We start from the raw sequence: 27,445 nt of genomic DNA on the forward strand, positions 1-27,445 counted from the left end.
ATGAGTTGGACTGGAGTGTGAAGAAGAAGCAGCCAACAAGTGCTCAGCATATGTGGGAACTCCTTCAAGACAGTTAGAAAAACATTATTTCTCAAGCTGGTTGAGAGAATACCAAGAGTGTGTAAAGCTGTCATAACTGCAAAGGGTGGCTACTTTAAATAATCTGTTTCACACTTTTTTGGTTACTAAGTGATTCCAGATGTGTTATTTTAAAGTTTTGACGTCTTCAATATTATTCTATAATGCAGAAAATATTCCAAATAAAGAAAAACCCTTGAATGTGTAGGTGTGTAGAAACATTTGACTGGTACTGTATATAAACTCAGCAAAAAAAGAAACGTTGTCTCACTGTCAACTGCATTTATTTTTAGCAAACTTAACATGAGTAAATATTTGTATGAACGTAAGATTCAACAACTGAGACATAAACCGAACATGTTCCACAGACATGTTACTAACAGAAATGGAATAATGTGTCCCTGAACAAAGGGTGGGTCAAAATCAAAAGTAACAGTCAGTATCTGGTGTGGTCACCAGCTGTATTAAGTATTGCAGTCTCCTCCTCATGGACTGCACCAGACTTGCCAGTTCTTGCTGTGAGATGTTACCCCACTCTTCCACCAAGGCACCTGCAAGTTCCCGGACATTTCTGGGGGGAATGGCCCTAGCCCTCACCCTCCGATCCAACAGGTCCCAGAAGTGCTCAATGGGATTGAGATCCGGGCTCTTCGCTTGCCATGGAAGGACACCGACATTCCTGTCTTACAGGAAATCACGCACAGAACGAGCAGTATGGCTGGTGGCACTGCCATGCTGGAGGGTCATGTCAGGATGTCTTCCCTGTAACGCACACCATTGAGATTGCCTGCAATGACAAAAAGCTCAGTCCGATGATGCTGTGACACACCGCCTCAGACCATGACGGACCCTCCACCTCCAAATCGATCCCGTTCCAGAGGAGCAAGGCTCGTCAGTGAAGAGCACTTTTTACCAGGCCTGTCTGGTCCAGCGACGGTGGGTTTGTGCCCATTGGCGACGTTGTTGCCGGTGATGTCTGGTGAGGACCTGCCTTACAACAGGCCTACAAGCCCTCAGTCCAGCCTTTCTCAGCCTATTGAAGGAGGGATTGTGCGTTCCTGGAGTAACTCAGGCAGTTGTTGTTGCCATCCTGAACCTGTCTTGCAGGTGTGATGTTCGGATGTACCGATACTCTGCATGTGTTGTTACACGTGGTCTGCCACTGCGATTAGCTGTCCGTCCTGTCTCCCTGTAGCACTGTCTTAGGCATCTAACAGTACGGACATTGCAATTGATTGCCCTGGCCACATTTGCAGTTCTCATGCCTCCTTGCAGCGTGCCTAAGGCACATTCACGCAAATGAGCAGAGACCCTGGGCATATTTCTTTTGGTGTTTTTTTAGAGTCAGTAGAACGGCCTCTTTAGTGTCCTAAGTTTTCATTACTTTGACCTTAATTGCCTACCATCTGTAAGCTGTTAGTGTCTTAACGACCGTTCCACAGGTGCATGTTCATTAATTGTTCGTGGGTCATTGAACAAGAATGAGAAACAGTGTTTAAACTCTTTACAATGAAGATCTGTGAAGTTATTTGGATTTTAACTAATTATCTTTGAAAGGCAGGGTCCTGGAAAAGGGACGTTTCTTTTTTTGCTGAGTTATATAAATATACAGTTAAAGTTATATAAATATACAGTTAAAGCCAAATACATTTAAACTCAGTTTTTTACAATTCCTGATATTTAATCCTAGTAAGAATTCCCTGTCTTTGAAGAACGTGAAATGTCAGAATAATAGTAGAAGGAAATGTATTTATTTCAGCTTTTATTTCTTTCATCACATTCCCAGTGGGTCAGAAGTTTACATACACTCAATTAGTATTTTGTAGCATTGCCTTTAAATTGTTTAACTTGGGTCAAACGTTTCGGGTAGGCTTCCACAAGCTCCCACAATAAGTTGGGTGAATTTTGGCCCATTCCCCCTGACAGAGCTGTAACTGAGTCAGGTTTGTAGGCCTCCTTGCTCGCACATGCTTTTTCAGTTCTGCTCATAAATTTTCTATAGGATTGAGGTCAGGGCTTTGTGATGGCCACTCCAATACCTTGACTTTGTTATCCTTATGCGATTTTGCCACAACTTTGGAAGTATGCTTGGGGTCATTGTCCATTTGGAAGACCCATTTGTGACCAAGCTTTAACTTCCTGACTGATGTCTTGAGATGTTGCTTCAATATATCCACATAATTTTCCTACCTCATGATGCCATCTATTTTGTGAAGTGCACCAGTCCCTCCTGCGGAAAAGCAGCCCCACAACATGATGCTGCCACCCCCATGCTTCATGGTTGGGATAGTGTTCTTCGGCTTGCAAGCGTCCTCCTTTTCCCTCCAAACATAACGATGGTTATTATGGTTAAACAGGTCTATTTTTGTTTCATCAGACCAGAGGACATTTCTATAAAGAGTACGATCTTTGTCCCCATGTGCAGTTGCAGATTGTAGTCTGGCTTTTTCATGGCGGTTTTGGAGCAGTGGCTTCTTCCTTGCTGAGCGGCCTTGCAGGTTATGTCGATATAGGACTTGCTTTACTGTGGATATAGATACTTTTGTACCTGTTTCCTCCAGCATCTTCACAAGGTCCATTGCTGTTGTTCTGGGATTGATTTGCACTTTTCGCACCAAAGTACGTTCATCTCTAGGAGATAGAATGCGTCTCCTTCCTGAGCGATATGACGGCTGCGTGGTCCCATGGTGTTTATACTTGCGTACTATTGTTTGTACAGATGAACGTGGTACCTTCAGTCGTTTGGAAATTGATCCCAAGGATGAACCACACACGTGGAGGTCTACAAAAAAATGTCTGAGGTCTTGGCTGATTTCTTTTGATTTTCCCATGATGTCAAGCAAAGAGGCACTGAGTTTGAAAGTAGGCCTTGAAATACATCCACAGGTACACCTCCAATTTACTCAAATGATGTCAATTAGCCTATCAGAAGCTTCTAAAGCCATGACATCATTTTCTGGAATTTTCCAAGTTGTTTAAAGGCACAGTCAACTTAGTGTATGTACACGTCTGACCCACTGCAATTGTGATACAGTGAATTATAAGTGAAATAATCTGTATTTAAACAATTGTTGGAAAATAGTAAATTGTTGGAAAATTAGTTGTGTCATGCACAAAGTAGATGTCCTAAGTATGGTGGTTGAAAAAGTGGTTGAAAACAAGTTTTTATGACTCCAACCTAAGTGTGTGTAAACATCCGACTTCAACTGTGTGTATATATATACACCACCCGAATAGAAATGTAGTAATGGACACTTTTGAGGGATGTGAGCCCCTCGGAACCATGGTACTTTGGACATTTTCCGCCGGCGACCGATTTAGTGGTTTGACCAGCCCCTTCGGCGCCCGATTTGTCCTAACTTTTGATCCAAGTTTCCCAGCTTGGTGGTGGGAGGATATTGAGCCTTGTCCTGGGCAGGTGTTCTATCCCAGCTATTACCTTGTGGGTTTGGTTCATCAATGACCATGGTTCTGGTCCAATGAAGGTGCCCGTCCCTTCGGCGACCGATTCGTGGTTGTTTAGCCCCGGTGAGGGCTAGCTCTCCAGTCCAGTCCCACACTTGGTTCACGATGCGTCTCCATGGTTCTCCTCTGTTGTCCAACCAGTTTAATTTCCTCTGACTGATTTGCATTCGTTTTCCACCTGGGAGGGCCTCTATCGGCCAGCCTTTGGCTGGTGTTCTGATGGATGTTCCCTCCCGACCCAAGTGGATTTGCCTCTATCGGGGGATCCCCTTTCGGAAACGGTTGACCCCCTATTTCGATACGCTCCAGCCGCGCACCGTTCGTGCGAGATCCAGCCGAACTGTCTGACCAAGTGGCCCTACATTGGTGTTCCGGTGCGGGGAGTGCCACACTCAGGCTGCGAAGCATGTGGTGATGGTCATCCCGTAACGCATCGGCGCCAGAAACACGTATTCTCAAACCCTGTCTTTAACGTGGACCTACCCGGTTGACCTAAGCGGTCTGGCCGAGGTTGTGGTTCCTTTTGCCCAGTTGATGGCGTTCTGAATAGACGCTCCAGCTAGACAAGAGACCTCTCGAGCGGCGCCCCGGCACCTGTGGCTTCGGCCATGGGCAGTTCAGGGCCTCCCGCTGGGCCCAGGTACAACATCTAAGTTGTGAGTGGCTACCTGGTTGATCCTGCCAGTAGCATATGCTTGTCTCAAAGATTAAGCCATGCAAGTCTAAGTACACACGGCCGGTACAGTGAAACTGCGAATGGCTCATTAAATCAGTTATGGTTCCTTTGATCGCTCCAACATTACTTGGATAACTGTGGCAATTCTAGAGCTAATACAGTGCCTTGCGAAAGTATTCGGCCCCCTTGAACTTTGCGACCTTTTGCCACATTTCAGGCTTCAAACATAAAACATATAAAACTGTATTTTTTGTGAAGAATCAACAACAAGTGGGACACAATCATGAAGTGGAACGACATTTATTGGATATTTCAAACTTTTTTTAAAAACTGAAAAATTGGGCATGCAAAATTATTCAGCCCCCTTAAGTTAATACTTTGTAGCGCCACCTTTTGCTGCGATTACAGCTGTAAGTCGCTTGGGGTATGTCTCTATCAGTTTTGCACATTGAGAGACTGACATTTTTTCCCATTCCTCCTTGCAAAACAGCTCGAGCTCAGTGAGGTTGGATGGAGAGCATTTGTGAACAGCAGTTTTCAGTTCTTTCCACAGATTCTCGATTGGATTCAGGTCTGGACTTTGACTTGGCCATTCTAACACCTGGATATGTTTATTTTTGAACCATTCCATTGTAGATTTTGCTTTATGTTTTGGATCATTGTCTTGTTGGAAGACAAATCTCCGTCCCAGTCTCAGGTCTTTTGCAGACTCCATCAGGTTTTCTTCCAGAATGGTCCTGTATTTGGCTGCATCCATCTTCCCATCAATTTTAACCATCTTCCCTGTCCCTGCTGAAGAAAAGCAGGCCCAAACCATGATGCTGCCACCACCATGTTTGACAGTGGGGATGGTGTGTTCACGGTGATGAGCTGTGTTGCTTTTACGCCAAACATAACGTTTTGCATTGTTGCCAAAAAGTACAATTTTGGTTTCATCTGACCAGAGCACCTTCTTCCACATGTTTGGTGTGTCTCCCAGGTGGCTTGTGGCAAACTTTAAACAACACTTTTTATGGATATCTTTAAGAAATGGCTTTCTTCTTGCCACTCTTCCATAAAGGCCAGATTTGTGCAATATACGACTGATTGTTGTCCTATGGACAGAGCAGTCTCCCACCTCAGCTGTAGATCTCTGCAGTTCATCCAGAGTGATTATGGGCCTCTTGGCTGCATCTCTGATCAGTCTTCTCCTTGTATGAGCTGAAAGTTTAGAGGGACGGCCAGGTCTTGGTAGATTTGCAGTGGTCTTATACTCCTTCCATTTCAATATTATCGCTTGCACAGTGCTCCTTGGGATGTTTAAAGCTTGGGAAATCTTTTCGTATCCAAATCCGGCTTTAAACGTCTTCACAACAGTATCTCGGACCTGCCTGGTGTGTTCCTTGTTCTTCATGATGCTCTCTGCGCTTTTAACGGACCTCTGAGACTATCACAGTGCAGGTGCATTTATACGGAGACTTGATTACACACAGGTGGATTGTATTTATCATCATTAGTCATTTAGGTCAACATTGGATCATTCAGAGATCCTCACTGAACTTCTGGAGAGAGTTTGCTGCACTGAAAGTAAAGGGGCTGAATAATTTTGCACGCCCAATTTTTCAGTTTTTGATTTGTTAAAAAAGTTTGAAATATCCAATAAATGTCGTTCCACTTCATGATTGTGTCCCACTTGTTGTTGATTCTTCACAAAAAAATACAGTTTATATATTTATGTTTGAAGCCTGAAATGTGGCAAAAGGTCGCAAAGTTCAAGGGGGCCGAATACTTTCGCAAGGCACTGTACATGCCAACGAGCGCTGACCTCGGGGATGCGTGTATTTATCAGACCCAAAACCCATGCGGGCCAATCTCGGTTGCCCCGGCCGCTTTGGTGACTCTAGATAACTTTGAGCCGATCGCGCGCCCTTTGTGGCGCTGACGTCTCATTCGAATGTCTGCCCTATCAACTTTCGATGGTACTTTCTGTGCCTACCATGGTGACCACGGGTAACGGGGAATCAGGGTTCGATTCCGGAGAGGGAGCCTGAGAAACGGCTACCACATCCAAGGATGGCAGCAGGAGCGCAAATTACCCACTCCCGACTCGGGGAGGTAGTGACGAAAAATAACAATACAGGACTCTTTCGAGGCCCTGTAATTGGAATGAGTACACTTTAAATCCTTTAACGAGGATCCATTGGAGGACAAGTCTGGTGCCAGCAGCCGCGGTAATTCCAGCTCCAATAGCGTATCTTAAAGTTGCTGCAGTTAAAAAGCTCGTAGTTGGATCTCGGGATCGAGCTGGCGGTCCGCCGCGAGGCGAGCTACCGCCAGTCCCAGCCCCTGCCTCTCGGCGCCCCCTCGATGCTCTTAACTGAGTGTCCCGCGCGGTTCGAAGCGTTTACTTTGAAAAAATTAGAGTGTTCAAAGCAGGCCCGGTCGCCTGAATACCGCAGCTAGGAATAATGGAATAGGACTCCGGTTCTATTTTGTGGGTTTTTCTTCTGAACTGGGGCCATGATTAAGAGGGACGGCCGGGGCATTCGTATTGTGCCGCTAGAGGTGAAATTCTTGGACCGGCGCAAGACGGACGAAAGCGAAAGGATTTGCCAAGAATGTTTTCATTAATCAAGAACGAAAGTCGTTACTCCCATGACCCGCCGGGCAGCGTCCGGGAAACCAAAGTCTTTGGGTTCCGGGGGAAGTATGATTGCAAAGCTGAAACTTAAAGGAATTGACGGAAGGGCAGTACCAGGAGTGGAGCCTGCGGCTTAATTTGACTCAACACGGGAAACCTCACCCGGCCCGGACACGGAAAGGATTAACAGATTGCTAGCTCTTTCTCGATTCTGTGGGTGGTGGTGCATTCAGGGCATTCAGTTCCTACAGGCCAACGCGAGGAGGTAAGTGAGGGGACCTCTAGAAGGACCTCTTCAGCCCCTACAAGCAGGACGTCTGACAGGGAAATCATGTTGTATAGATGTGCCGAATAGCCATCTCTGGCGGGTTAGTGCGGTGAGGTAAGGGAGGAGCCCTCTAGCAGAGAGAGAGGCCTGTTCCCGTATAGGGAGTTAGGGCCTAACTGCCTGTATGTATACTCTCATTCCCAGAGAGAGAGGCCTGTTCCTTGATAGGGAGTTAGGGCCTTTAGGCCTGAAGGTCCATAGTTCCACTGTCCTTAAGGGGGGCAGAGCAGTCAGCCTCTGTGGAGGTTAGCTGCTCTGTCCCCCTTTTTTTGGCCCATTTCCCCAATCACCAGGCCCAGAGTTGGACATAGTGCAATTTCTGTGATTTATTTACCATCCATTTTGGATTACCAGTTGCACATTACACATAGTGCAATGAATTGAGATGTCTGGACTTAGCTGTTTTCCTGAACATTTTTTGAATCCATAAAGCACTCAGGACGGCCCCCATTGATAGAGGGCCGTAGTAGGGTGTTCACATAGTGGGCATGAATGTCAGGAGTACCGGTAAATGTATTTAGAACCATGTTTTTATTTTTGGGTTACTAGGTGCCTATTTTCAATCACCAGTTGCATGGATGTATATCACAATCCGCATCCATCACAATATTTTAAACCGTCCATAATGCACTTTTTTCCCAAAACTTAAAACACGATTTCCTATTCAAATGTTTTATACAAAAACGGTTTTAATTCAATGGAAATGCTCGTCTATATGTGCCCTTTCGTGCAAAAAAAAACCCCATGCAGATTGGAGGTGTACTTTTTGATTTATTCACGTTTTGGCTGAATTTGACCCCCAATGGCGGGGCGCACAGAAGCCCTGTGAGGTTCAGGGCTTATGTCGATAATTTGGCCGGCCCGTTGATGACGACGAGACAGGTACCGGCGCGAAATCAGAAACCTGTTTTTTGACAATAAGACTTCCATGTCCTAGAGAGACGGGGGTGGCTTTTCCTAATATTTTACTTTTTAGATACGTGTGTATTGTTGTGTATTGTTAGGTATTACTGCACTTTTGAAGCTAGAAACACAAGCATTTTGCTACACCCGCAACAACATCTACTAAACATGTGTATGCGACCAATAACATGTTTGACATGATTTCCAACATTTCCCTCTCCGTGAAACCAAAGCACCTTTTCCCCTTGGCTGAGACGCTATCTGGCTAACTAGAAAGTTGTCATTACCCCCATAAACTGTGGCTGACCATGTTACCAGGTTCCTGGCAGTTCTGCCTATGGAATAGCTGAAGGACTGACCCCTGACCTCTACTAGTGCTGTCCAAGTCTCTGCCTGACGTGGACGCCTAGATCTCCTGCTAGGCTGGGTGGTCACTACAGTACACAAATATGACCCCAGCCCCACAGAGCAGATACGGTGGGAACCAAATCTTGCTGGTTGAGCTGACAGTGAAAGATAGCGCAAGAGAGACCTCAGCAAGCCATAGACCTTAGCTAGCTCCTCACCAATAGCCCACAGTATACACTATAGGGTAGATACTGTTCCATAGCCTACAGTATACTGTAGATACTGTACATATGGGCAATTCCACACCAATAAGGCCCAAAAATTGTTTTGGTATCTCAGGTTGCTGTAACAATTCTCGTATAGAAACTTCATTGAGAGGAAGGATGTTTGACATACCTTTTACATTTGTATAACACATATTTTTGGGGGGATGAAAGTGCATATTTTAGGTCATTTTTAGACCTATACATGGCTCCTTTCAGACCCTTATGATGCGTAAACTATACATGTTGCCGACAAGATCTTGGTGTCATTTATACTCCTAGAAGGGTTGGTTGTTTATCAGCAAAACTGGTGGGTGTGCAACTACGGGGCAAAACAAACTCAGTTAGCTTAAAATTGTCGACAACATGTAAATTATATTTTGTTTATTGAAAACATATCAAATGTGCATAATGAGCACTTGTTGTCTCTCAAATACAACACTACAGTTGTCGGTTAGTTAGGGAATTTTTGCCATATTAGCACTGACATGACATCAGTCAAAGCATTTCAAAATTAGACATAGTATCAAGAACAAGATTAAAAAAAATGAACTGAAACGAGCCACCTACAGATTGACCACCTGACAGATTCTTGTCATTGTTGCTAGCTACAGCACCTTCAGAAAACATTCACACCCTTTGACTTTATCCACGTCATTGTGTTCATGGGATTGAAATGGTTTTAATTATCATTTGTGTCAACAATCTACACAAAATGCTCTGTAAACTCAAAGTGGAAGTCAAATTATATATTTTTTAATTAATGGAAAATAAAACACTAATATATATTGATTAGATAAGTATTCAACCCCTTCAGTCAATACATGTTAGAATAACCTTTGGCAGCGATTTGGGGTCTTTTTGGGTAAGTTTCTAAGAGCTGTGCACACCAGGATTGTACAATATTTGCATTGTACAATTTGCACATTTTTGTCAATATTACTTTAGTGCCTTATTGCAGACAGGATGTATGTTTTTGATTCCATTTTACAGGCCGTCTTCTCTTCACTCTGTCCTTTATGTTAGTTTTGTGGAGTAACTACAATGTTGTTAATCCATCCTCAGGTATCTCATATCACAGCCATTAATCTCTGTAACTTGTTTTAATCACCATTGGCCTCATTGTGAAATCCCTGAGTGGTTTCCTTCCTCTCCCGGCAATTGATTTAAGAAGGGCACCTGTATCTTTGTAGTGACTGGGTGTATTGATACACCATCCAAAGTGTAAAATGAATAACTGTATGCTCAAAGGGACCATGCTCAAAGGGATATTCAATGTCTGTTAATTTTTTACCCATCTACCAGTAGGTGCCCTTCTTTGTGAACCATAGGAAAAGCTCCATGGTCTTTGTGGTTGAATCTGTGCTTGAAATTCACTGCTCAAATCTTAAGGACCTGCACCACAGAGGTGCAGTAGTCATTTAAGAATCATGTTAAAAACTATCGTAGACAAGTTGAGTCAATTCAACTTTTTATGTGACTTGTTAAGCACATTTTTATTCCTAAACCTATTTAGGCTTGCCATAACAAAAGGGCTGAATACTTATTGACTCAAGACATTTCAGCATTTCATTTTAAATTAATTTGTAATCTAAATGTAATGAATTTTAAAGTCCGACTCTAAAGGGGTGTGAATACTTTCTGAAGACATTGTCTCTGGCCACCCAGAATCACGACAACACACGGACTTCTGCCCCATTGAAGGGTGCGTATCCTTTTCCTGACGTTGTCAGCTAAAATATGGAGTATGTCTAGATTCTGAAATAAAAAAAATCACATAAATGTTATCAGCATAAAACATATTAATATAAATGTATCAAAAGTACCCTTTTTTATTTATTTGTTCATTTTTATACATATTGTTCTATTTAATATACTGTACAAGCACATACAATTTCTAGAATGGGATCTGTGCTACTTTTGAAGTTATTATTTTATGAGCACTACCAACACAGTCAATGAGGAAATGGATTCAAAGGGAATCCCTCTGCTGGTGTGTATAAAATGGGTCATAGCTTCATTTGGGAAATATGTACCAGAGAGCCCACCCTGGATATTTGACATGTTTGAAGAATTTATATTGTTCTAAACAATATGTCTAAAAATGAGCAAAATCCAAAACTGTACTCTTCGCACATATGTAGGCCTGTACATTTACAGTTATTGGTTAGCCTGCAGACAGACATTAGCTAGCCTAGCTGTCATGCGCTGATCTGTTTCACCTGTCTTTGTCATTGTCTCCACCCCCCTCCAGGTGTCGCCCACCATTATCCCCTGTGTATTTTATCCCTGTTTGTCTGTTGCCAGTTTGTTTTGTTTGTAGAACCTACCAGCGTTTTGTTTCCCTGCGCCCGGCGTTTCCTTGCTCCCATTTTCTAGTTTCCCGGTTCTGACCGTTCTGCCTGCCCTGAGCCTGCCTGTCGTTCTGTACCTTTGCCCTACTACTCTGGATTACCGATCTCTGCCTGACCTGACCCTGAGCCCGCCTGCTGTCCTGTACCTTACACCCTCTCTTGATTATTGACCCCTGCCTGCCTTGAACTGGCATTTGCCTACCCCTGTTTGAGGAATAAACTTTTGATCCCTCAACACTGTCTGCACCTGGGTCATACCTTAAAACGTGATACTAGCTTAGTATCTAGTCTGAGGTCCACAGCACAACCCCCACAAACAAAGTTTAGGATTTGCTCCATTTCCTACTGAGTCTGGACTATTGATTTGGAATATTTCAGAGACAGGTGTTGTCTTGTCCCCATGGATTGGTGTACTTACTTAGTGCCTAATAATCAATAACCTACCGAATGAGAGTAGAGTTGAGTTGCTAGCAGTACAGCTTTGTATTAGGAGAGTGTAAACAGACAGGTGTGAGTGCTCTCTACTCTGCAGATACGAGCTGGAAGGGTATGGGAAAACTCCACTTAAGACAGGGAAGATAAAGGGAAATCATTGCAGCATACAGTGTCAAGTTGGAGCAGATGCAGTATACTTTAGCAGAAAGGAAAGAGATGGCACTTTAAGTTAACATCTGGTCTGTGATGTTTTTACAGTCCATTTCACTAGGTCTTAATGTATTACTGCATCATCTGGCAATCATTGCTTTCAGATCTTATAGCTACTTTCCAGATTTCACAGGGCAATTTTCTGTCTCCTACTGTAAGCCTGGGTGATCCCTGTCAGCACCCTCTCCTACTCCTCTGCCCCCCCCCTACAGCTTCTCCCTTCTTTATCCCCCACCCCAACCAAGGCACCCACTCCTCTTCTCACAGGCCTTCACCTTTGCAGCTATGATGGAAGCCCAGCATGGCTAGAGAGCTCTCTCTCTCTCAAACCCTTACGTCCCTGCTTTCTGTATCCAATATGTTCCCAGGGGTCACAGTTTAAACCTCTCCCTGGGACCCGTTTGTCAGGGGAGTGCTGGCTGAGGGAGGGAGGGAGGGAGGAAGAAGAGGGAGAAGAGGGTTGTTTTTGGTGGACACTTCTAGGGAAACTCCGAGCCAGTGGCCTTTGGGTCAGAACTCATTGAAGGAGTGAAGGAGAGATGGTATAAAAAGAGTAGACAGACAGTGAGAAAGAGAGAGAGGGGCCAATCTTTCAGAAGATTGGATATACAACCAGCTGGTGTGCCCGGAGGAACGATACTAGGATAACTTGACTAGTATAACTTGTGCGTCTTCTCAGGGCCCGTACACTCCTTCGCTCTTCAGAGTCTCCATGGCCATGCTGATGCATTGCTGGGTGTGTGTGATTGCTCTGTCACTGACGATGACCACAATCAATGCCTTACAAAGGTAACCATTTTTTTGTGTGTCTACTATATGAAGTCTACTCTGCAATGTGTTATGGTCCTCTGTGTTATGTTCCTACGATGTAATGTCACCTACGATAGACAGCAAAGGAGGTTGAATGGATACTTGGGTGCATTTTATCCATTTAAACCAGCCTCTTTTGCTTAACTAACTCAATAGAGAATGTTTTTGGCAGAGCTGTAGAAACAACAATGTCATACTGACACGAGGACACATGGTCTTATATCACCAAATGGTCCATGATTGCAGACTGGATTGTATAACCCCGCCCCTGGTCACTCCCTATATATCATTCTATTGGATGGTCTTTCCTTACCATTGTCCTCTCTGATCAGGATCAGTCTGAAGAAGATGCCCTCCATAAGAGAGACTCTGCATGAGATAGGCGTGTCCCCAGCCCAGTTCTTTGCTGAATTGGCCCAGAAAAGCAAAGATGACCCCTCCACCAGCAACGGGACCACCCCCACCCCCCTCACCAACTACCTGGATGTGAGAGACCACCTGCACACATTGCACTGACAACACATAGATGCAATTGACATTGGATTAGCACATAAATGAGAGGACACGAAACCTATGCCCAACTCAGTGGTGTAAATGATTCATTGCTTCCTCTTCTCTCTTCTTCTCAGGCCCAGTATTATGGGGAGATCAGTATTGGTTCTCCTGCTCAGATGTTCAATGTGGTGTTTGATACAGGCTCAGCCAACCTGTGGGTGCCCTCTTACAACTGTTCCCCTCTCTATACTGCCTGCTGTAAGTACACACACACACACACACACACACACACACACACACACACACACACAAAACCTGTATGATTGCGTCACCAGAGATGATGATGTTCCCGGATGATTATGACTCAGTGACCTTTGAACTCTCAGTTACCCACAACAGATATGATGCCTCCAAATCCCGAACACACATAGAGAACGGGACAGGTTTCTCCATCCAGTATGCCTCTGGAAACGTCAGAGGGTTCCTGAGTGAGGATGTGGTTGTGGTGAGTGTAACGCAACACCTCAACAGGAAAACAACCTTCCTTCTCTTTCCCCTAATCTGTTTCCTATCACCTATTTGTATTGTCCTTTTTAATGATCAAATTTTGGAAATAATAGTAGACTTGCCCATAAGTAGTGGTCTACAGTAGGATCATCTCACTGGGGAAAACCTTTATCTAGGTATTATGGAACAACATCTTACTCTGTGCTTCCTCTAGGTGGGTGGCATCCCAGTGGTCCAAGTATTTGCTGAGGTTACAGCCCTGCCTGCCATCCCCTTCATCTTTGCCAAGTTTGATGGGGTCCTGGGGATGGGCTACCCCATCGTGGCCATCGACGGCATCACCCCCGTGTTCGACCGCATTATGTCCCAGCACGTCCTCAAGGAGGACGTCTTCTCTGTCTATTACAGCAAGTAGGAGATATCACTATCACTGTTCATATACAGATTATTCCTCCACATACACAAATAAGTACTTTTAGAATCTGTGAATTAGTCCAAAATATGTTTTTCTTCTCTCAGAGACCCAATGCACAAACCAGGTGGGGAGCTAGTGCTGGGAGGGACAGACCCAGACTACTACACTGGTACCTTCAACTACATGGGCACCCGTGAGGCAGGAAAATGGGAGGTCAACATGAAAGGGTGAGATGGGAAAGTTGTATAGGTCTGTGTGCATGTTGTCTGTCGCTCTGTGTGTCTGTTGGTCAGTGCAGGTGCATTTGCATGTATGTATGTATAGGTGGAGGCAGGTAGCCTAGTGGTTAGAGCGTTGGACTAGTAACCGGAAGGTTGCAAGATCAAATCCCTGAGCTGACAAGGTGAAAAGCTGTCGTTCTGCTCCTTATCAAGGCAGTTAACCCGCTGTTCCTAGGCCGTCAGTGAAAATAAGAATTTGTTCTTTAACTGACTTGCCTAGTTAAATAAAGGTAGAAATAAATGTGTGTAATTCTCTTTCTCTACCAGGGTGTCTGTGGGGGAGGAGATGCTGTTCTGTAAGGAGGGCTGCATGGCTGTGATTGACACAGGCTCCTCCTACATTACAGGCCCTGCCTCTTCTGTGTCTGTACTGATGAAGACCATTGGAGCCACAGAGCTGGCAGAGGGAGGGGTATGTACATCACAAATTGGGCAGATTTGATTATGCTGCTTGTCGCCTGTCTATGGCCCAGTGACGTGAGCCGGCAAAAGCTGTGAGGGAGGAGTACCCGCCTCAAATCAAACAGTAATCTGCGCCGCTCGGTCATGTTGGCAGCATTGTGCATCGTCCATAAAATATATGTTTTTATTTTTCTATCAAAAGCAATCACCTTTGCATGTGAAAACACAGAATCCTACTCGTTACTCTACGTGCTCCTACGTCACTTCTGTTTTGAGCGGAGAGCCAACTTCTCAGTGGGCTTTGAACCGGGCACCTGGCCTGTGCTCTGGAGGCAGCCCTGTTTCAAAAACCAATGCAAACAACCACGCAAACAACCGAGCAAAACACGCCCAGATTAATTGAATCCCCTCAGCCAGTCTCTTAAAGGGGCAATCTGCAGTTGAAACAATAATAAAGTATTTCCCTGACACTGTTTCCATAAAAAGCTAAGGGACTATCCTGCAAAAATATAACCACTCAAGTTTTAACCATGTTTTGAGTCTATACAGTGTTTGTTTACATTTCATTTGTTTACAAACATTGGAATAAAACAAGGTTATATTTTGACTTCTGATGGGATATGACATGAACTAAGCTCATGAGGCATTTATAAGTAAAATGCTTCAAGAATCAATGGGTAGGACCTACAAATTACTAATTTCTAAGTACAAAAAAATGTATGTAGCAAATGCAGATTGCCCCTTTATAACTATCTTATCTTCAGAGGGGTATTCCAGAAAGATGGTTTAACAAATGCAGGATTTCCTGAACATATCCGTCTTGTCTTAATCAGCTGAGGGAGTCCCGGATTTCTTGGTTCCAGAATGGCTGCTTCTCTATTAAGTTATTAGGCCAAGCGAAGTGCAGATTGGTTGATCTGACAACTGGCAGGTTGTAGGCAACATTCAAAAAGGTCCTCGTTTCGATGACAGGAAAAAACGATAGAACTGGAGTCAAAGGACAGAACCCAATATTTCACAAGTCTAGAACAAGAAACAAATGTGACAACATGCAATGAATATGATCACATATTTACCAATGAAAGTAACATATCCGCCACAGCAAAAGCCAGAGGGAGCCTCGCTGAAAATTGGAGCCAGGGTAAGTGCGCAAAAGAAGTAGCACGATTCCAATATCTAAGAAGCTTAGCTTACACACATGGGTAATCATGTTTTCACTTTATAGAGCACGTTTATTGTAACATTGATTCTATAGCACCAATGACGTTGGGAAAATCTGCAGGATGAATTAGGCTGTTTATCATGTTGCCTATGTTTATTGATTTTTGAGATTAGCAAAGCTTCCCTGGCAGTCCGCCTACTGTACCTGCAATTCTGTAAAAGTCCTCCTTGATCATATGGACAGCTTGATGGCCAGGGAATGCAACAAAGACATAAAAAAATAGCTCAGCATCGCCCCCATTGTACCTGAAACTTCCAGTGGGAAAAAAATCGCAACACAATACACAGAGTTTGTATAGTCAAAGCGAAACAGCGTTGGGTTACATTTGCTATATATGGGTTGAGTAAATTGACCAGATATGAGTGATTGTGCTGAAAAGCTATAATATTCAAAGATAACTTCTTCTGAATGATCTAAAGGATCTATTTTGAGGGCCAATAATTCATTTACTTTGTAAAGCACGGCAAACAATGCAGGCTCCGATGTCAAGTTGGTTTTCAAAGAAAGGACAGGCCATAGTGACAAACAGGAATCTGATTTTAAGTCCGGTATTCGTTCACCAGTATAGGCTAAGATCACGTAACCTAGTAGGTAGCAGATTCACTTCAGCGCATTCGTTGCTATGGTCTCTGATCAGGCTCTCTTTCAAGCTCTTTCTGGAGCCGTAAATTCTGGTTTGACAAACCTCCTTAAGTCACTAATCTGGCTTTCTGGAATACCCCTCTGGTGTGGACTAAGCTGTGTTTTGTGTCCCCTTTTCAGTACACTGTGAACTGTGACCTGGTAAAGTCCTTACCCAGTGTCACCTTCCACCTGGGAGGCCATGAGTACTCACTCACTGAAGGAGACTACATCTTATGGGTAAGCAACATGGAAACGAGCACGACTGGGATACAGGTACAGGGTGATTGTCTTTGATACCTTCGCAGCTATTATGTCATGTTTATTTTGGACTTATACCATGGCATTGTTGAATACTCATTTCTGATTGGGTTAAAGGGCATTCTAGAATGTACATTATTTCCCTATAATGCACGGTATATCATCAGAATTCAATGGCTAGTTCATTCTCGCATGTTCTATATTTGAGCTGCTTTTGAAAGCAAAAATTGAATTGAAAACATTAACGTTGTTAATGTTGAATTGTTGAATTTGATTTTCATAATAGCAAGCTAGGACATATGGTTTGGTTAGATGAACTCGCAAGTCTGTTTGTTTGGTTACCAAGTCAACTACTACAGTAAACTTACTAGCTACTTCATAGATGTTGAACACCGCTTACAAAAAAATATTGCAGTTTTGAAACGGCAGTAAAAGTGCAGTAACTGCAGTCAACTGTGGTATTTTGGACGCGATAATAGCAGAATAGTGTAACTGCAGTTATTACTGCACTGCAACTGCACTTACACTGCAAAATTACTGCAGTAAAAAAGAACAGTTATTTTGGATGTCACGAGTCCGACCGAGGGTGGCTCCCCTTCCCGGTCGGGTGGCGCTCGGCGGTCGTCGTCGCCGGCCTATTAGCTGCCACTGATGGTCTTTCCTCCCCCTCCTTGTATGTTTATTGTTAGCACCTGTTAGGGAGTCATTAGTGGGGCTTTATTAGACAGCCGGCCCGCCTGTTTCTTTGTGCGGGATTAATTATTGTGACCTTCGGTTCTGTAGTAGAGGAACGTGTTTGTTCCTGGTCGTGTATTCTACTGTACTATTTTCGTCCCCCGTGTTTGGTGCATTTGGTTTTGAGCACCCAGTGTTGCGTGAATGCATTAAAGAGCACCGTATTGCACTTTCCTTTCTAGGTAGAGTGTATGTCTATGGTTGCCTAGATTGGTTCTCAATTAGAGGCAGCTGTCTATCGTTGTCTCTGATTTGGAACCATATTTAGGCAGCCATATTCTGTGGGTCTTTGCACCAGATAGGACTGTTTCGGTTTTGCCACGTTTGTTATTTTGTATTTGTGTAGTGTTCACGTTATCATCTTTCATTAAACATGTTGAACACGAACTACGCTGCATTTTGGTCCGATCCCTGCTTCACCTCTTCAGACGAAGAGGAGGAAATCAGCCTTACATACACTTAGGTTGGAGTCATTAAAACTCGTTTTTCAACCACTCCACAAATTTCTTGTTCACAAACTATAGTTTTGGCAAGTCGTTTAGGAGATCTACTTTGTGCATGACACAAGTCATTTTTCCAACAATTGTTTACAGACAGAATATTTCACGTATCACAATTCCAGTGGGTCAGAAGTTTACATACACTAAGTTGACTGTGCCTTTAAACAGCTTTGAAAATTCCAGAAAATGATGTCATGGCTTTAGAAGCTTCTGATAGGCTAATCAACATAATTTGAGTTAATTGGAGGTGTACCTGTGGATGTATTTTTAAGGCCTACCTTGAGACTCAGTGCCTCTTTGCTTGACATCATGGGAAAGCCAAAAGAAATCACCCAAGAGCTCAGAAAATAAATTGTAGACTTCCACAAGTCTGGTTCATCCTTGGGAGCAATTTCCAAACGCCTGAAGGTACCACGTTCATCTGTACAAACAATAGTACACAAGTATAAACACCATGGGATCGTGCAGCCGTCATAATGCTCAGGAAGGAGACGCATTCTGTCTCCCTAGAGATGAATGTACTTTGGTGCAAAAAAGTGTAAATCAATCCCAGAACAACAGCAAAGGACCCTGTGAAGATGCTGGAGGAAACAGGTACAAAAGTATCTATATCCACAGTAAAACGAGTCCTATATCAACATAACGGTTTGCAACTGCACATGGGGACCGTACTTTTTGGAGAAATGTCTTCTGGTCTGATGAAACAAAAATAGAACTGTTTGGCCATAATGACTATTGTTATGTTTGGAGGGAAAAGGGGGACGCTTGCAAGCCGAAGAACACCATCCCAACCGTGAAGCACGGGGGTGGCAGCATCATGTTGTGGGGGTTGCTTTTCTGCAGGAGGGACTGGTGCACTTCACAAAATAGATGGCATGATGAGGTAGGAAAATTATGTGGATATATTGAAGCAACATCTCAAGACATCAGTCAGGATTTTAAAGCTTGGTCACAAATGGGTCTTCCAAACGGACAATGACCCCAAGAAATCTTCCAAAGTTGTGGCAAAATGGCTTAAGCACAACAGAGTCAAGCTATTGGAGTGGCCATCATAAAATTCACCCAACTTATTGTGGGAAGCTTGTGGAAGGCTACCCAAAATGTTTGACCCAAGTTAAACAATTTAAAGGCAATGCTACCAAATACTAATTGAGTGTATGTAAACTTCTGACCCACTGGGAATGTGATGATTTATTTCAGCTTTTATTTCTTTTAATCTCCTTCTACTATTATTCTGACATTTCACGTTCTTAAAATAAAGTGGTGATCCTAACTGACCTAAAACAGGAAATTCTCACCAGGATTTGTGAAGAACGGAGTTTAAATGTGTTTGGCTAAGGTGTATGTAAACATCCGACTTGAACTGCATATACATTTATGGAAGTCTTTACCAATATGTTTTGTGCTTTGAACTCTATTTGTGTCTGCAGCAATCTCAGTTTGGAGAGGACATATGTAGCGTGACTTTTAGGGGTTTGGATGTGCCCCCCCCTACTGGCCCTATCTGGATCCTGGGAGCCAACTTCATCGCCCGCTACTACACAGAGTTTGACCGTCGCAACAACCGCATAGGCTTCGCCACAGCAGTCTGATAGGATCCGTAGCCACCAAGCTTTCCCTCTCTCTTGCTCTTACTCTTTTTTTTTACTCGCTTTGTCTTTGTTACTGTCTTTTTCTATCAGCCTCTATTTCTCCCTTACACTCTAACTATATCATTCAGTTTTTCTTTCTCTCTTTTTCTGTGACTCTTTGTCACAGAGCCTGCCCTCTTGTCCATATATTTTTTACAGTTCTTGCATTCTGCCATGTCAAGTAATAATTTTGATTTCAATCTGTGCCAATTTCACTCTTCTACATAATTGTTTTTAGTTGACGATAATTGACGTGCTGATACCAACACTGGACTTATGTTGTGTTATATACTGTATCACATGGCATGCTGACTTCACACAGTATCACATTGCAGCACAAATCCTCACTTAATAACACCATGTCTGACCTCATATCTGCATTGTCATGACGTAACACGAATAAAGCTTGTTTAATGGGAAAGTCTATGTTATTGTTGTCTGCAGTCGAGGAATAGTGTTTGCACTCTATGTTATCAGAATGGCTGTCTTTGTCATCATAGGTATAAAAAAAAAACAGCAGACGACGAAGCGTTGCTCATTCACCGACCACAGAAACACAAGCATATTTTTGGGGAGTTTGGCACCCACATGAAAAAATTATAGTTTACTATAGAATACTACAGTACTTACTATAATTATGTAGATTACTGTACTACACACTGTAGTATCCCTCGATCATGTGTGGCACTACTATTGTTCCTCAACACCGGGTGCATGCTTTGAAATATTTTTTGTATTGTGGAGTAACTACAATGTTGTTGATCCTTCCTCAGTTTTCTCCCGTCACAGCCGTTAAACTCTGTCACTGTTTTAAAATCACCATTGGCCTAATTTTGAATGCCCTGAATGGTTTCCTATCTCTCCAGGAACTGAGTTAGGAAGGATGTCTGATTTCTTCATAGTGACTAGGTGTATTGGTACACCATCCAAAGTGTAATAACTTCAGCATGCCCAAAGGGATATTCATTACAAAGAAAAAGCCATATCTCATACTGGCCAATACAAAAAAAAAAGATTAAGATGGGAAAAAGAACAGACACTGGACAGAGCTGGACAGGGCTTTTTCTTTGCAACTCTGCCTAGAAGGCCAGCATCCCGGAGTCGCCTCTTCACTGTTGACGTTGAGACTGGTGTTTGGCGGGCACTATTTATTGAAGCTGCCAGTTGAGGACTTGTGAGGCGTCTTTCTCAAACTAGACACTCTAATGTACTTGTCCTCTTGCTCAGTTGTGCACAGGGGCCTCCCACTCCTCCTATTCTGGTTAGAGCCAGCTTGCACTTTTCTGTGTAGGGAGTAGTACACAGCACTGTACGAGATCTTCAGTTTGGTGGCAATTTCTCGCATGGAATAGCCTTCATATCTCAGAACATGAATAGACTGACGAGTTTCAGAAGAAAAGTCTTTGTTTCTGGCCATTTTGAGCCTGTAATCAAACCCTCAAATGCAGATACTCAACTAGTCTAAAGAAGGTCAGTTTTATTGCTTCTTTAATCAGAACAACAGTTTTCAGCTGTGCTAACATAATTGCAAAATGATTTTCTAATTAGCCAAATAGCCTTTTAAAATGATAAACTTGGATTAGCTAACAACTTGGCCATTGGAACACAGGAGTGATGGTTGCTGATAATGGGACTCTGGACGCCTATGGAGATATTCCACCGTTTTGTAGCTACAAAAGTAATTTCCAACATTAGCAATGTCTACACTGTTTCAGATCAAATGTATATTTTTTTAATGGACAAAAAAAATGTTTTTCTTTAAAAAACAAGGACATTTCTAAGTGACCCCAAACTTTTGAACGGTAGTGTGTGTGTATATATATATATATATATATATATATATTTCCTGAGCTTTCCTATGTCTCCTAGATATAGGACAGACACTTCAAAACCTTATTCCTTATGATACTATTTTGGTATTTTTTGCCTTTTATGAATGTGTAAGTCAATGTTTTTCTATGGGCTATACTGTAGTACTAAAAGCCAAATTCATATATTTTATATATATTTTTAGGATACCTAAAAAGCTTAGACTTTTAGAGGTTAAACATTATTATTGCACAGAGTGAGTCCATGCAACCTATTATTATTATTATTATTATTATTATTACTCTTGAACTTGCCATAACAAAGGGGTTGAATACTTAACTCAAGACATTTCAGATTTTCATTTTGTATTAATTTGTACACAAAATCTAAATTTAATCCATATTAAATGCAGATTGTAACACAAAATGTGGGAAAATCAAGGTGTGTGAATACTTTCTGAAGGCACTGTATACCACATAGTTGAAAACCTACTAGGCTATAGGCCTACTGCAAATTATTGTTGTTTGTTCCTGAACTGGCCGAATGTCAGAGCTATCCTTCAGCTATCCATCAGCACCACAAGGTTCTGCTTTAATTAATCATTGCACAATCCTGGCGCTATCCTTTCAGCACCACAAGGTTCTGCTTTAATTAATCATTGCACGATCCTGGCGCTATCCATCAGCACCACAAGGTTCTGCTTTAATTAATCATTGCACGATCCTGGCGCTATCCATCAGCACCACAAGGTTCTGCTTTAATTAATCATTGCACGATCCTGGCGCTATCCATCAGCACCAGAAAGTTCTGCTTTAATTAATCATTGCACGATCCTGGCGCTATCCTTTCAGCACCACGAAGTGCGCTCCAATAACACCTCATCAATTTATGTTGCATATGCCTAATAGTCATACTCATTACTTATTCTTGTAATAATAATAATATCACTTCTCACTATGATGCTCATTTGGTAAAGTCCGATCAAAGCTGAATCAATGTCTAGCAAGATCACAGAAGGATTAATTAGCATTTTACATATCAGAATATAATGTAATACCATAGTATACCGTTAACAATACTGTTACACCAAAAACACCTAATTTCTAAATTGATTTTAGGATGGTTAGCTGAAGCTGTATAGTCCCCCAAAAATCTAATTTGCCAAAACTCAACAGAGCGTGTGACTTGGCAGGATATATGCTTTGATTGAAACAAAGTACAAGAAAGGCTAATAGTTTAACACCATCTGCTCTAATTCGCTCACGAAACAGTCATCCAAGATGATAAAATGCATATTCCCATGAAACTGATTGAAAACAATCAAATGATTGGCATGGAGATGCAGTTTGGACATTTCATGAAGAAAGTTAATTCACGATTGACAGTGATGATGGCTTATTTTTTTAAATTAGACAGCCTATGCCTAACTTGGTGTTTGAGTGTATTAAAAATCTAATTATTGAGACAATATGTGTGGCATAGGCAGACATTGCAACTGGAGAATGCATTTTATGCATATTCTATAGTGATAGGAAATTATGACATAATTGACATTTTTTTCTGCACTACACTACTGACAGTGAATACTATAGTATTTCTACCATAAGATAGTATTTTTTTATGTGGAGAAGTCCCACTCCTTTTTAAAAAAAAATGATTTGTTGAAGAGATACTTAAGTGTTGGAAAGACGAGGAAGTTAGGGGAGGGTGAGTCAAAGAGCAGTGAGCTGGATTCAAACCCATGCCGACTCTGGCATACATGTGTGCTGGGATCAGCAGCTGTAACCGCTGGACCCCACTGGCCACGAACACAAACATAATGTCTGTACAGAAACAATCCAGACATATTCTATTTTGAGTCCCATTATTAATATGTCTGATCTTCTGAAGTTGAGCTAGAGATGAATTGATATCAGACTGTGTCTTAGTTCTAAATTCTGGCAGCCTTAGGTCTTGCACAATGTGTTGATCTAATGTGGCACTGATGGCGTGAAAATAGCACACATTGTATGGATGTAAAAACCGGTTGAGTGATTTATCCTTGTTCCTGCTGTTCCTGCCCCTCTGAAGATACCTTTCACAGTGTGGTGTCTGAATGTTCATCCTTATGTCATCATATTCTCACTCTATTTTCTCTCTAATTTCTCTCTCTTGCTCTCTCTCGACCCTGTGCTTTCTCTCACCATGCACCAGCTGGCTGGGTCATTATTCAGAAAACATATATTAGCATGTGTTTTTTCCCCCTATTTTCCCACCGTTCATGGGGGTAAGTGGGGTGAAGTAATTCAACATCAGCTAAACTTAACATCTACTGTATTGTAGAGTGATTCCTCTGAAACAAAACAGTACAAGATGGAGATGTCCCATGATATCCTCATGGAAAAGATGGCCATTTCAGTGTACATCTCAACCACAACGGTCAGAGGTCATGATCAATCACAGGTCGGAAAGGTCATGCTTAGCAAACTGTCCCTGGAGGATGACATTGAAAGTGAAACAGAGTTACATGAAGACAGACTGTTCCTGTATTTTTAACCTCAGTTCTAGCAGAGATAAAAACAATCATTGCTGTCATATTCATTGAGAACCATTGTGGGGTTGTTTTCAGAGGGTGGAGGTATGTACAGTGATGCAGGGTATGGAGACAATAAAGATACCTAGACTGGAAGACAAACAACAGTTTCCTTGCCCTCAACCCAGCACGTCCATTGTTTAACTTTTAAAAAAGTTTTGCGGTTAAGGTGAAGATACTAGCACTGCTACTTTATAAGGCACATAACTATTCTTATTCTCTGCATGACACTACAAAACATCTACATTTCATTTCCCACTACATCTGTGGCTTTAGAATGGAAAGACGTGTTATGTTTGACATAATGAGGAATCAAATTGCCAAAGGTAATATACTCAGGTATAACCTGGAATATGCTGGGTTTATGTACTGTAGTCTGCATTACACATAGAAGAACAAACCATATTCCATCTCATCAATTCCCACAGTGGCATCATAAGGACTTGAACAGGAACTATGTGTAACCAATGGAACAGATACAATGCATCTACAAAACCAATCAGATTTGAACAGCGGGCTGCAAAGATGTAGTGGCCAGTCCATGGTCAGTGCAGCTTTAACACACCTGATTAAACAATCCATAGCCTAGATTATAGACCTTGATTATTTGAATCAGATGTAGTGGCCAGAACAAAAGCTGGCACACACAATGGCCCGTTCTTGGACCTGGATCGGTCAGCCGGGCTCAACACCCAGAGTTAAAGCAGAGTGCTAAAGATTCTGCATGATCTCTTCCTTTTGTAAATTATATAGCATGAACTTGAGTCATTACTGGAGTGTCTCCATGTGTTCATACATTTTTCTCTATTTTTGAAGATGAGCCAAGTTGAATTTATAAAGGAATCCATAGATATCTCAGAGGAGATGATGCTTTATAACTGTTAGTAAAGAGGCCTAAAGGAGCTGTAAGTTGAAATCCAGGGAGAGTAAAGCTCTCAAGAGACCAAGACCAAAGGTTTGGATGATGAACAACAGTGCCATTGGCAGACACAGCAGCTCCATTTGATTGTGTTAGAGATGTATGAGTTATCCTCTCTTTGTGACCATAGTGGGTTTTTTTAAAGGCAATAACCTTTGAGTTCACTTGGTAGCTCTTATTTTTCTGAAGAATATGTCATTAAATGTTCGATGTCTCAGATACAGGGAAGCAGGAGACCAAAAGGAAGCAACAGCACTAAGCTCTAGTTGAAAGATAACTAACATGCCCATAGGTGGCACGAAGGGCACGTGTCCCCTCAGATTTGTCATGTTTTTACATTTTTTAGATGTTAAATAAATTCCTAAACAAACATTTTAAACCGCAGTATTTTGTGGAGGGGCCAGTCTGGCAATCAGTCTGATTGTACCAGGCAAAAATAACTTCCACTTCCCCTAATCTAGCTAGTAAGTGGTTCCTTCAAAGGTGCACCACAAAGTAAAGATATACTAACCAGGAAGCTAGATACTCTAGTGCGTGCAGACAGTATAGTTAGTGGAGGAGGAGAGAGATTGTAGAGTGACAAACACAGCATTTGATTTGATTTTAGCTGCCGGTGATGGGCAGGACTCGTAGGAGGTGTGTTTGTAAATTAATTTGATCAAGGTATGTAAATCATATTATTTTTTATATATTTTTTTGTATTTTACCACCTTTATCTCCCCAATTTCGATCTTGTCTCATCTCTGCAACTCTCCAACGGGCTCAGGAGGTGAAGATCGAGTCATGCGTCCTCCAAAACTTAACCCGCCAAACCACGCTTCTTAACACCTGTCTCCTTAAGCTGGAAGCCAGCCGCACCAATGTGTCGGAGGAAACACTGCTTAACTAACGAATGCAGTCAGCCTGCAGACACCCGGCCTGACACAAGGATTCGCTAGAGTGCAGTGAGCCAAGTATAGCCCCCTCGGGCAAACCCTCCCCTAACCCGGACGACGTTGGGCCAATTGAGTGCCGCCCTATGGGACTCCCAATCACTGCCGGTTGTTATACAGCCCGGGATCAAACCTGGGTCTGCAGTGACGCTTCTAGCACTGCAATGCAGTGTTAGACTGCTGCGCCACTTGGGAGACCTATTGATTCCTTATTGATGTTTTGTTGTTTCTCTGTAGTACTAGCCACCTAACAATTTTATGAAGTTGGCTTTAGCTAGCCAACTAGATAGGTTCCCAATCTCCCAACCTCATAACTAGCTGCTAATCCATTTCAGGCTATCAATCAAATTAAAGTAGCTTGTCTAACTATCTTAGCTGGCATGCCTGTTGGCAACGTTGCTAGATTTTAGAAAAGCAAGAAATTACAAAATGTACTGAATGAGACTCATTCCTTTCAATCTCTTTACACAGATTTTAACAGATATGCAGAGAAGCATATTTGATTTATAAAAAATAAAAAAAGAAACACCAGCTCAAGAGGTATGATTGGATATGCAGAAAAATACTTGGTTTAAATGTAATCTGGGACCTTATGATCATTTCATAATATTTGTGAATGAATGATGATGCCATGATATGTTGCTGTATTGATGGTGTGTGTTATGATCCCATGCACTGTGTTGTAATGTGGATGTAATATCCTCGGCATGTTAGTGCAGTATATTGATATGTGTGATTTACAACAGTCAGAATGACACCCTGATTAAAATGACAATGGATCAGGTAAAGAGGTATGTTTATTCAAGAAAAAAATGCAGGAAAAAATGTAATAATTCCACGTTGGTTAAATGTATGTCATTGAAATGACATGGAAACAATGTTGATTCAACCAGTGTGTGCCCAGTGGGTTAAACGTTTTGGCTCAACCCCAAACTCAAAGAAATGCAAACTAGCATTCTTAATGGTAAATACATCTGAAATGGATCGTAAAAAACACCATGTTTCAGTCAATGTACTTTCACCAGGATTTACTTTATTTTCTCTGCCAGCTTCTTTGGCATGTTAACATCTACACTGGGAGAGCTGAAACGTTAAAGAGAATTTCCAATGTCCAGGAATTTACTATAAAATATATGGCACAATGTGTGGAACATCTGTAAGGCATTATCGCCATACTCTACCTGTGTATCTGTGAAGCACTGCGTCTAAGTGTAGTTGCACAGTGGTTCCAAACGTTTATTCTGTGCAGGGAACCAATACCACCTAAAAGCATTTAGTTATCTAGAAAGCTAGACCAATAATTTGTCTCAGGTCATGACCCACCAGTGATTATTGGAAAACACCAAGCTGAGATACGGGGCATAGTTTCCTTTGGACCATATGAGAAAGAGCAGAACGAGGGAGGTCTTAAAATAGTTTCTGAGTTACAGCTAAGGCAGGTAGTCACACTGTGAGCTGTAGACCTTTCGGAGGGGAGTAAAACCACATCACTCCATGCCGGGAGAACCTTGGCTCCATCCATGTCAGCTTCTCTTTAGTGCATGCCTTACTAGAGGGATTGATCAGGACTAGAAGAGGAGAGACTCATCATCTATCTGCGCCAATGCTCCTGACAGAGGAGTCTGGTCTTTTCTATTTTCATAGTTGAGCCAG

At 42.4% G+C, this 27,445-nt stretch overlaps 1 protein-coding gene across 1 annotated transcript in view; it reads left to right on the forward strand.

The window, feature by feature from the left end:
• LOC139416238 (renin-like) overlaps positions 1–19,981 on the forward strand; it is a 66,436-nt gene extending 46,455 nt beyond the window's left edge. Inside the window, exons 3-11 of the mRNA XM_071164669.1 lie at positions 12,360–12,469; positions 12,823–12,976; positions 13,120–13,243; positions 13,372–13,490; positions 13,707–13,903; positions 14,012–14,134; positions 14,456–14,600; positions 16,575–16,673; positions 19,360–19,981. Of these exons, the coding sequence (XP_071020770.1) occupies positions 12,360–12,469; positions 12,823–12,976; positions 13,120–13,243; positions 13,372–13,490; positions 13,707–13,903; positions 14,012–14,134; positions 14,456–14,600; positions 16,575–16,673; positions 19,360–19,521 (1,233 nt within the window). The 3' untranslated portion in view covers positions 19,522–19,981. The remainder of the gene's footprint in view (positions 1–12,359; positions 12,470–12,822; positions 12,977–13,119; positions 13,244–13,371; positions 13,491–13,706; positions 13,904–14,011; positions 14,135–14,455; positions 14,601–16,574; positions 16,674–19,359) is intronic.
• Positions 19,982–27,445: the final 7,464 nt, after the last annotated feature.

Source organism: Oncorhynchus clarkii, chromosome 9, assembly GCF_045791955.1.
Source record: "Oncorhynchus clarkii lewisi isolate Uvic-CL-2024 chromosome 9, UVic_Ocla_1.0, whole genome shotgun sequence".
Classification (NCBI taxonomy): Eukaryota; Metazoa; Chordata; class Actinopteri; order Salmoniformes; family Salmonidae; genus Oncorhynchus; species Oncorhynchus clarkii.